Below are 12,500 nucleotides of genomic sequence, written 5' to 3' on the forward strand. Positions count from 1 at the left end.
AGCCACCCTAAGTCCATGACTTCTTGCAAAGTCAAGGAACTTAGTGCTATTCTGGTTCATAGTTCCTGACCCATGGGGACCAACACACACCTCATAACCATCCCTATCAGTTCCAGTCGATGCATTGAAATCCCCCAAGACTAGAAGTGTATCTCGTCTGGGGCACTGATCAACCACAGACTCGAGTGTGGCGTAGAATGCATCCTTCACGGTGAGATCACTCGCCTCAGTCGGAGCATAAACAGAGACCAGGGAAATGACACCTAAGGAGTGACGAATCCTTAATCTCATAATACGCTCGTTGACCGGTGTTACCTCAATTATCATTGGGGTCAGCTTATTGGATACAGCTACAGCAACTCCTTGGGTATGGTAACCATCAGAGCAACCAGACCAATAGTAGGTGTAACCACCCACCATTATCTCTCAGCAATCCGGTCTCCGAACCTCAGAGAGAGCTGCAATCCCAATGTCCAAACGCTTTAGCTCAGATGATAACAGAGACAGGTGATCATCCTCTCTTCGGGATAGGACATTCCAGGCACCCACCCGAAGGGACCGCCTCAGGTTAACCCAAGGAGACCGCCGTCTGGTGGACGACACCTCAGCACCACTCCGACACACTCTCCCGCAATCTGACCCAGGGATGTTACCCCGTGGTTTCCCTCCTATCATCAAAGATTGGGGGTCCCGAAGGCTTTGCCCCAATCCCGTCATCCGGTGAGCTACCCTGTGAAGGGAAGCTGCGCAGGAGGTACTCCCACGGAGTGGGTTTTCAGATTTTTTTGCGTTTTTGCGTTTTGCGGAATGAAGGGTTTTACGGTGGCCGGAGTGCAAATCCTGCCACCAACCTCCTAATAAGAAGTAACCCAACTGCAGGAGGACGTCCGCAGACACAGTTGGGCACTAGATATGGATGGCCATTGGCTCACAAGGAGCTCCTCCACCCTTTGACAGGTTTTGTTTTTAATCCTGCTGGGTGTCCATATCCAAACAAAATCCAGCATATGGCAAGGTATCAAAATGTATGTAAAACGCTGGCGTACGCTGAACTATTGATGTTTTTTTAAGTTTTGGGTGTACAATAACGTGTTGGACGTACACATAACGTATTAGTAACGTACGCAGAACGTTTCAATCACAAATAGATAACATATACCAACGAATGCTGAGCGTATTGTCAGCGTTCACAACCTATGCCCAACGATAGTCTAAGTTATGCATAGCGCGCGGCAGCGTATCGCCGACGATCATGTGGCGTAGGCTATTCATAGGCTGCGGCTCAACAATTCAAATCATAACCGCACTCGACATCGAAGTGTGAAGCCGCTGTCACACCTTGACGTTTTAGCCATCGTATGCCGATGTATGAAAAAATTGCTGAATCAAGCTGGCACAAGTCGAATACGTTATGGGTAAGTTTTGTATATGTAAAGAGCACGCTGACATACGTCGTAGTACGCCGAGTACGTCGACAAATTTTCAGCATGTTGAAAATTTCTTGACGTACTTGGCGTATGACACACGTTCGGCATACGCTGGCCATAAGTTGTCGGCACGTTACGCGATCGTTGACACACGTCGACACACATTACTTGTAAGTTACTCATAAGTCGAAACACGTCGACGTAATGGTTAGCATCAGTGTTCCAGACTCCCTGTTTTTTTTTTTCCTTCGGTATGACGGCGATGTTGACACTTCGATTTCTAGTGCGGTTATGATTTAAATCGTTGAGCGGCAGCCTATTAATTATATAATATTATAACCGCACTAGAAATCGAAGTGTTCACATCACCGTCATACCGAAGAAATAAAAAAAAAAAACAGGGGAGTCTGGAACACTGACGCTAACCATTACCTTGACGTGTTTCGATTTATGAGTAACTTACAAGTAACGTGTGTCGACGTGTGTCAACGATCGCGTAACGTGCCTCCAACACATCACTCATAGGTTAGAAATAAGTTTTGGGTTAGCTAAACATTACCTCGACGTGTTTCGACTTATGAGTAACTTCCAAGTAATGTGTGTCGACGTGTGTCAACGATCGTGTAACGTGCCTACAACTTATGGCCAGCATTATGCGGAACGTGTGAGTCATACGCCGAAAAATTTCAAGCATGGAAAATTTGTCTAATGGCTCGGCGTACTACGACGTATGCCAGCGTACTACGACATATGCCAGCGTACTACGACGTTTTAGCCAGTGTACTATGATGTATGCCAGCGTGCTCTTAACGTATACAAAACTTACCTGTACGTATTGAACGTGTGCCAGCGTTTTAGACAAATTTTTCATACATCGGCATACGCTGGCTAAATCATCAAGGTGTGACAGGGCCTTAACAGAAGCAACCTGTTCATTAGTGCAACCAAACAGGTGCTAAACATAAAAAAGAAAAGAAGAAAACAGACACCTGCCCAATAACCCCCAAAAAAATCTGCACCCATGTTCGAAGGAAGCGGTGCAGTTTGGCATTTTTAATATGAAAGAGAAAAGCTGAGAAACAAGCAAAACCCATTAGAATTACACTTTAGAAGCATCCTTTAGACCTACCTTTAGAATCACCCTTCAGAACCCTTCAGCACCCATTAGAATTATCCTTTAGAACCCTTTAGCAACCGTTAGAATTACCCGTTAGCAGCCTTGAGAATTACCCTTTATATCCCTTTAGAATTACATTTTAGAACCCTTTAGAATTACCCTTAAAACCCTTTAAATTACCCTTTAGAAATCTCCAGAACTCTTTATAACCTTTTAAAATACCCTTTAGAACCGTTTAAATTACCCTTTAGAACCCTTTAGCATTACCCTTTAGAACCCTTTAAAATTATTCTTTAGAACCACCTCGAATTACACTTTTGAATTACCCTTAAGAACTACCTGTTAGAACCCTTTAGAATCACCCTTTATAACCTTTTAAATTACCCTTTATAGCCCTTTGGAATTACACTTTAGAACCATTTAGAATTACCCTTTATAACCCTCTAGAATTACACTTTATAACCTTTTAAATTACTCATTAGAACCCTTTAGAATTACCCTATATAACCCTTTAAATTACCCGTTAGAACCCTTTAGAATTATTCTTTATAACATTTTAAATTACCCGTTAGAACCCTTTAGAATTACACTTTATAACCTTTAAAATTACCCGTTAGAACCCTTTCGAATTACACTTTAGAACCCTTTAGAATTACCCTTTATAACCTTTTAAATTGCCCTTTAGAATTACCCTTTATAACCCGTTAAATTACCCTTTAGAACCCTTTAAATTACCCTTTACAGCCCTTTAGAATTACACTTTATGACCCTTTAAATTGCCCTTTAGAACCCTCATAATTACCATTTATAACCTTTTAAATTACCCTTTAAATTACACTTTAGAGCCCTTTAAATTACCCTTTACAGCCCTTTAGAATTACACTTTATAACCTTTAAATTACCCTTTACAGCCCTTTAGAATTACACTTTATAATCCTTTAAATTACCCTTTACAGCCCTTTAGAATTACCATTTATAACCTTTTAAATTACCCGTTAGAACCCTTTAAATTACACTTTAGAGCCCTTTAAAATTACACTTTAGAACCCTCTAGAACCCTTTAGAATTACCCTTTAGAACCACCTGGATTTACACTTTAGAATTACCCTTTAGAACTACCCTTTGGAATCCTCTAAAATTACACTTTCGAACCCTTTCGAGTTAAACACGGGTGGATTATAAAGGTTCTTCTTCTTCAGTTTAACAGACAGATGGATGGAAGGACAGACAGCCGGAAGGAAGGACATACCAAATATTGAAGCGGCTACATCGCTTAAAAACCAAAAAAAGAAAACGAGGTCGGATTTAACTCTGGATTTGAAAGTTTGACCAGGTACTTCAGCCACTCCTCTTAGCCAGATTTTGGTTGCCAGATTTCATATAAAGTACATGAGACATCCTCAAACAAATTGTGTTGAAAAGATGTTGCAGGAGTAGTCCAGATAGTGTACGAATTGTATTTTTGTTAATTTCAAAATGTTCCATAGAACTGACTGTTTTTCTTCAAGTAACAAAATTAAGATTGCAAGCTGTTTTATTACTCAACAGGCCAAACTACTATACATATAAAAGTAAGCTTCACTGACTTGACACCAGCAGAGATGCTGACGACGGGGAAGAACAGTCCATCAGTATTGAAGTTCTCAAACATTCCCTGAACCGGCTGTCCATTGATGCGGAATGAGATACTCGGAATACCAAGGTCCAGTAAGCAACTCACAACATCATCACCAGTCAAGATGTGCTGGTTGGGACATCCCACAGCACGTGCAATTCGTCCTATCAGAGAAAATGAAGCATAACCTAACAATGTTCTTCATATAATTTTAACAACTTTAGGACAACAAATCTCTATTATAAAGCAGGAGTGTTTGTCCATCCATCCATCCCTGAACTACTCCCTCAGAACGCTAAGGTGGGTTGGAGGTTTCATAAATACCTCAATACAATTATGATTTTAATTTTCGATCTGTACGAAGTGTTTTGTATCCACCCTTTATCGCCAGCAAATTTGTCTGTATCGGATGTCACGTGAGAACTGCGTCTGTTCGTTTACCTCACGAGGATTTGTATTTTGTTATATTAATGGTATAGTATTAATTTGTGATTGGAATGATGTTGTTTGGAATGAAAATATAGCGAGATCGAATTTAAAGTAAAACGAGGAAATTACGTGAGGGCTTCCACGTGACATTCGCGGATTCAGCATTTGCTGTTTCACCATTGACATGCACCATACTTCTGTTTGGGTCAGCTGCAGGAAGTTTTTTGCCCAAGCCCTTCATGAACTGGCTGTGTATGCCTGATGTTTGACTGAAGGTGTCATAAAAATGTGGAATTTATTGGTACAAATCTGTTTTTGAGATGTAGGCCCCTCCCGTGCATAGCACGGGTACCTCGCTAATCTCTGTATATAAACTGGTTGCAAAAACCCTTTAAGAATGAAAATGGAGTTGGTATGATGAAAAGAAGATGAAATCAATGTGGTTTACTCAATATCTTACTTGAAATGCTTTTCAAAATGGGAATTGTATACAGTCGACCCAGAAAAAGGAATCGTTTTTGAGAGAACCTTTGATAAAACAACAGCAAACTAGAAGGTCACTCGGTCGAGCGCATATCTCCGCCACGCAATGCCTGATCCACGACAACATATCTGGCAAAATACATTTTTGAAATGTCATTCTATATATAGTTTTTGGCCCAATCTCTTAATGGTGAAGAATCATTTTTAAAATTAAATCATTCTCGTATCCAGATTCGGATTCAGATCACCAAAATCAAAACAATTCGTCGCTGCCAGACGCCCAACGTGTCCACCCAGTTTCGTCCGAATCCGTCCACAACTTTTTGAGATATCATGCTACACATCGGTTTAGCCCTTCCTCTCAGTGATGAAGAATCACTTAAAAAATTATCAGATTCGGATCTTCACAAAAATTGAATCAATTCTTCCTTGTCACACACCCAACATGTCCACCAAGTTTCGTCCGAATCCGTCCACAACTTTTTGGGACATCGTGTTCTTCATTGGTTTCGCCCAATCTTTCAATGGTGAAGAATCACTTTAAAAATTCAAGTCGTCGGATCTGGATCCGGTTCCGGATCTGGATCTTCACCAAAATCTAATCAATTCATCCTTGTCACACACCCATCCTGTCCACAAAATTTCATCTGGATCCGTCCACAAATTTTTGAGATTTCCTGCATACAACAAACAAAGAAACAGACGGAGAGGGGTGAATACATAACCTCCTTCACCTTTAGTGGCAGAGGTAATCAATAAAAGGAAGAAAAATCCACTTTTTGGAATTATCAAAAATAATCCAAATGTTTTTATTTCAAAATGATCTTTTGCAAATCTTTTCATTTCAAAAAAACAACTTACTAAAAACAGTCAGTTTCCTGTGAGGAATGGTTTTCAATTTTGTTGGACTGGCATACAGACCAAAACAATTACCTTACTCTGTGCGCATGCGCAATCGGGACGACATTCCATACGATTTGCCAAATTCAGAGCCAAAGTACTGCGAAACTGCAGATTTGCGTTCCGATTTGTTTTTGACAGTGTTCAAAATATAACATTCAATTGAAATTGAGATCCTCGATGATACACTGATGTCTGCAGACAGACAGACCGACTGACTGACTGACTGACTGACAAAGTGAACCGATTGTTTAACCCCACTTTTCGCTTCAACAGACGAGGTAATAGCAGCAAAGGGAGACCTGGTTCTCTGCATAATTGATCCTGGCAGCACTAATTGGGGTATTTATGGGTTGACTTATTCTAACATTGATTTTGAAATCACGAAATAGTCCCCTCTTTAACCATTAAGCCATTTTCATTACAATATATACACAATTATATTATTGTTCTGAGATATACTTTTTAAACTAGTTCAAACAATCAGAAATGGTGTCTCTGCAACCATACAGAACTGTATTCTTCGACTAGAATTTTTCCTCTGAGATGAAATATTATTGAATAACTGCATATTAAAACAAAAAAACACGAACGTCAAGATGTTGATTTTCTTTCTGTGAACCATTCCCAGAAACTACAAAGTCAATGGATAAAGGCAATATTTCTTACGAGAAAATCATGTTGCTTAGACTCATGACAGAAACTTGTCTGAAAAGAGAACAGCAGCTACAAGAAATGCCGATACCTTTCAATTGAATAACAAGCTATGAAGACATGCCATTGAATAAAAGAGCAATAATGATGACAAAATTTGCCTCACCTGACCATAACTGAAGTCCATCGAAACCGTAAGAGTATAGATCATCTCCAACCCCATGTTCATTCCAGCCCTCACCGCTGCCTAAATATGGAGTGTAACCTTCGGTCGTGGCCCAGCCAACACGCAGGTGTGTTGGCTGTGCTGTCACAAATGGCTCCGCAGAATCTACCATGAGTTCAAAGTACCATTGGCGATATTGAGCTGATCCTTCACTTACACCCAGGAAGATGTTCGGCCTCAGGCTTGATGGTTGGAATTAGGGAGAAGCATAACACAGTTAATGCATAAGAAGACTCATGAAAAATGCTTTACATGTTGGTCTTACAATTGAGAAACAAATTTTCCATATATCTTCCTGCTCATAATAATGTGACGGATTTTGGAGACCCCCCAGGGTATGCACACCAAAGCACATTAAAAAAAACCCTCTTGTCGTTACTTCATCGTATATTGTGTGGCTGACTTGGGAATTCAACATTCAGTATGAGGAGGGAACATGCATTGTGCTTGTAATAGCATCAACCCCATTGTAGTTCGTTGTCTCTTTCTCTCTCTTTCACTCACACACACACACACACACACACACACACACACACACACACACACACACACACACACACACACACACACACACACACACACACACACACACACACACAACACCACAAATCCAACAAATTCACACGGAAAACGCCTGCATTCCCCGTCGGAATGGCATCGAAATGGCATGAAATGACAGCGCAGGAATGATCACTCAGCACTGTGCCACTGAACCACAGCCAAGCCATATTACCTGGGCTTTGTTGCCTGCTGTGCCAGGCTTCGAGGTGACCAATGGCTTCACCAGATCAAAGGGATGGCAAACAGAAAAGCAACCAGATCATGACACAAGTGGGCGTGAAAGAGGACACATTTTTGGCTATAAAAGTCTAAGCCCAAGGCCGGAGCAGAAACTGCATCTGGGAGCCTGGAGAGAAAGATCAGGGAAGCCTGGAGAGGAGTCTGAAAAGGTCTGGATAGGAAGCTGGAAGCGTACGAGAACCAATCCACAGCAGAAAGACTGATCGAGCGATCGCTCCTGGACATGGTCACCAAATACAGACTTACAGACTTTCTTCCTTCTTTTGCTCTATCTCCCTCGTTCTCTTTGGATGCAGAGCTATCAGTGAAGCGCGACCTGTCCTTTTCAGGAATAACTGACATTCACACTTCAGACTTCCATCTTACACCCTTGCATTGCATTCACCCTCTACACCTCTCCAAGCAGGAGCCCACAATACAATTCTGTCTCTGTCTCTCCAGAATGAGAGTAGCGCCTGTGTATTTGTGATGTCTTTTTTTTTTTTTTGCATACAAGTCAAATGGGAGAAGCCTTGCTTTTCACCATGTTCCAGCTGTTCTGTTTTGTTCTGCTCTGGGCTGTGGTACAAGTCTCTTCCATTAGACTTGACATTAGACTTAAAAGCATATCATCGAAAGCTGTTGCTGATGTGAGCCCTGTTGGGCTGGGAGCAGTATTGGTGCAAAAGCAACAGGCTGGGCCAGTGTGTTATGCCAACCAAAGTCTCATTGATGGTGAGTGCTGATACTTGCAAATGGAGAAAGAAGCCTTAGCACTGATATGGACATGTGAGAAGTTCCATACATAGCCAAGAAACAATAACAGCCCCCACTCAAAGCAGTGTACCTGGACAGAGTATTGGGTGTTTCACCTGTAACCATCCACCTTTTGAGTGATTCACTCCCCGAGACTACAAAATATTTTTGACTCATAATGAAACCTGCTATGTAACAGGTTTAAGGTGACACTGAACACAGGAATGAAAACAAGAGTATGTTTTATTTGTGGCACTCAGTGCAGCACCCAGGGTGCTGAATACGTGGGGGTTTGAGGATGCATCTCCAACAGATGTGGAATTCAGAATTGAGACAAGCCTTCAAAACAAGATTTTTCAACAAGCCATGAATACTGAATGCAGGAGAGTTGTGGGTCCGTGAACAGTTGGTGCTGCATGCCCACCCCTCACTCCCTCCCCTGCATAATGTTGCCAAGGCCACGACATCAATTGGTGATAGACCCAGCACGTGAAGGACACTTAAGTATAGTAGGCACAAAGCAGAAATCTAATGTGGCCCAATATGGACAAGCCGTTATGACTGACACTGCTGCCAGATGGACCATGGCAGGACCTGGCCATTGACCTAATTATTGGCCCTTTCCATCAGTCTCGTCGTCATTGGTGATTGTTGACTTCTACAGTAAATACAAAAAGGTGATAGTCCTGACATCCACCAACACCATGAAGATGGTCAATTTGCTGGATTAGACATTGTTTTAAAGTGTATTGACCTTGCATGTTTTTCGATACTATATTTGGGAGTATTCAAGAGGTTTACAAAGCTTACAAATACCATGCATGGGATTATCTAAAAAGGGCAGAAGTCATATATTGGTGAAGTGTGTGTTTATATGATTGTTTATGTAGGTGCAAGTGGAACATGTGTGGTAGGGGTGGGGGGGGGTTGGGTGGGGGATAGGAAGTCTAATTAAATAACTGACGCTGCTTATCTCGATACTAGGCATCGTTTTTGAGTCCTCGGGGACGTAACAGGCAGTGTTGTGTTTCTCAAGGTATTTGTGTTAAAGAGACCATATTTACTCAAGTAGTAAACTGCAAATCCTGCAACTTAAGCAGTTAATGTATGCTTATTCATTTTATGTGAACCCTTCTCCACTTACAATTGTCTTGTAAATGTTGAGTTCCAATTATTGTTTAGTTCTGGATCCTCATTGAACAATGATAATAAATTTGCTATTGGATTATCTTTAGATCGAATTAATCCAAATGATTGCTTTTTGCTGTTGTGGACATGTTAGGTAACAGAGGACATAAGGGAAGTTTTCCACAGATTTGAAAAGGTTTTGGTGATCTCAACATGCATATCACCTGCAAACATCATTCACGAGACGTGTCTGAAGCAGAAGGTCCCGCCCAGGGAGAAGGTTGTCACATATGAGGTTCTGGTTTGCTCGCATAGCCACACCATTGCACACACAAAGGGAACATAACACGTCCAGAACCTGGTGGAGAGCAATATTACATCTATGTTAGATAAACATCCATGTACTATACATAAAATTAATCCCCCTACTCTTCTAACCAAGGAGGGCTGCCTAAAACAACCAAGAAAAGCGAAATAATGGAAGCCCTTTGCTGTTTCAAACTCGATCCGAGTTCCTCCACATCTGCAGACATTCACAAGTAGCACTTGCATGAGAACCCTAATGTCAGCCATCATAATGTCAGTCAGCTAATAAACACCATCGTCAGCCACCAGGCTTGTTTCCTCACTTAATGGTGAGTCATCAGCAACAGTAGACAAACTCGCACCACCGAGGCTCTCAAGCATGGCCACTCACAGTGATACAAATTCATTAACACATCACAACAAGGTACAGTTAAACATGGAAAATTGGATGAAAATGCAAAGGTATGAAAAGGACAAATATATATATATATATATATATATATATATATATATATATATATATATATATATATATATATATATATATATATATATGCAGGGTGTCCCAAAAAAATGTACTCACATTTTAGCTCCTCATAACTTATTGAATTTTTCATTTCTTTTCAGATCAAATTGACCCTAATAATGGCAGAAGTACGACTCGGTTTTGAAGAAAGAAAATTTACCATAAAGTGCTACTGGAAGCACGAAAACATCATGGAAGTGCAAAGACAATTTCGAAGACATTTTCACAAAGATCCACCAACGCGACGCACCATTGCTCGCATCCAAGATAAGTTTGAAACGGATGGAATTGTGCATGATGTCCATAAGGAGCGTTCAGGAAGACCACGGTCATCAACCAATCCCGCAAAGGAAAATCAATTGCTGGAAATCCTCCACCGATCCCCACAGAAATCTGTACGACAAATGGCTCGTGAGGTAGGAATCCCAAAATCAAGCGCCCATCACATTTTGAAGTGAATTAATTGGAAAAGTTACATTCCAAAATTAATCCACGCTCTAAATGAAGACGATCCTGACCGGAGAGCTGAATTTTGTGAGTGGTACCTGGGCAAATGCGAAGAAGATGCAGCATTTCCATCCAAAATTGTTTGGCGCGATGAGGCCAGCTTCAATTTAAATGGCTCAATTAACCGACACAATTGCACGTACTGGACTCCTGAAAATCTGCATGTTATGATGGAACACCATTTAAACTTACCAGGGGCGACTGTGTGGTGTGGGTTATCAGCATTGGGCATCCTAGGGCCATTCTTTTTTGACCAAACTATCACTGGGGATGTTTACTTAAACTTGCTGCAGGAATCCATCAGTCCACGTGTCGAAGAGATATTTGGTGACGAAGAGATTTACTTTCAGCAAGATGGAGCACCTCCCCACTACCACCGTGATGTAAGGGGCTATCTCGAAGCAACTTTTCCAAACAGATGGATTGGGCGAAGAGGTAGTGTTGAATTCCCTGTGCTTTACCCAGACCTCACTCCAATGGACTTCTTTTTATGGGGATGTCTCAAAGATGAGGTTTACGGCTCAAAACCAGCAACAGTCGATGAGCTGAAAGAGGAAACTGAAAGACAATGTCTTGCAGTTCCAAACTAGAGGGGGAGCACTCGGTAGAGTGCAAAACCTCCGCCGCCAATACTGCTGGGTCACTTAAGTAAACCTGATATCCTATTCATTGTAGGTCAAAATGGATCAGACTCTACTGAACCACGATTGAATAAACTAAACTAGATCGACGCACATGTAGAAATGCCAAAAAAAAAAAAAAAAAATATCGAAACTTTTTTGAAAAAAAAAGGTGCAAAATTTCTGGGGTTTTTTTTCTCCAACAAATTTTTTTTGGGGGGGGGGGGTTGGAAATCACTTAAAACATGTAGAAATGCAAAAAAAAAAAATTCAAATATTTTTCAAATAAAATCGAATTTTTTTTGAAAAAAGTTGCAAAATTTTGTTTTTTTTTTCTCTAACAAATTTTTTTTTTGGTTGGAAATCACGTAAAACATGTAGAAATGCAAAAACAAAAATTCAAATATTTTTTCAAAATGGCCGCCGTGGCGGCCATATTGGACTTTGGACCAAGTCCAAAATCGAATGGCATGATCCTTGGACCATACCTAATCCCCCCCACCAAGTTTCGTCAAAATCCGTCCAGGAATTTTTCCGTAATACTGTTCACAAACAAACAAACAAACAAACAAACCAACAAATAAATAAACCAATGTCACCCGCGGGTGACCTGTATCTTGCCAAAAGGTGACCACGTGTGACATCTTTAAGGTCACACTGAGGTGAACAGAGCTGTTCTCCACCAGGAGCGACTCCTTGAGGAATATCTGCCTACGAGAGATTCTGATGAGAATCATTCTACAGAGTAACCAAGAAAAATATGCTTTTGCCTCATAACGTCACCAAATGACGTCATAATGTCTCAAGCTTGACATATCCAGAAAGCACTCATTGAGGTGTTCAATTTGAGGTCCTACACGATATGGTTCCTAAAACTTGAAAATTTGACCTTGGGGTCAATTATGTTTGACCGAAGGCGCTAACCATGAAGGTCAAGGCCAATCGCCACCAAAAATTAATCAGCTGAGCGCCAGACCATGAACTATATTCCCATGAAGTTTGAAGACGATTCGATCAAAATTACTA

General features: G+C 41.0%; 1 protein-coding gene across 2 annotated transcripts in view; it reads right to left on the reverse strand.

The window, feature by feature from the left end:
- LOC147022834 (ryanodine receptor 2-like) overlaps positions 1-12,500 on the reverse strand; it is a 717,656-nt gene that overhangs the window by 566,319 nt on the left and 138,837 nt on the right. For both annotated transcript variants that reach the window (XM_085887705.1, XM_085887704.1), the window contains exons 19-21: positions 9,740-9,873; positions 6,792-7,033; positions 4,131-4,323 (exon numbers count right to left, since the gene is read on the reverse strand). In XM_085887705.1, the coding sequence (XP_085743831.1) occupies positions 4,131-4,323; positions 6,792-7,033; positions 9,740-9,873 (569 nt within the window). The remainder of the gene's footprint in view (positions 1-4,130; positions 4,324-6,791; positions 7,034-9,739; positions 9,874-12,500) is intronic.

The sequence above is a fragment of the Eptatretus burgeri genome, chromosome 7, assembly GCF_056783735.1.
Source record: "Eptatretus burgeri isolate ZD-2024b chromosome 7, Ebu_testis_v1, whole genome shotgun sequence".
Taxonomy (NCBI): Eukaryota; Metazoa; Chordata; class Myxini; order Myxiniformes; family Myxinidae; genus Eptatretus; species Eptatretus burgeri.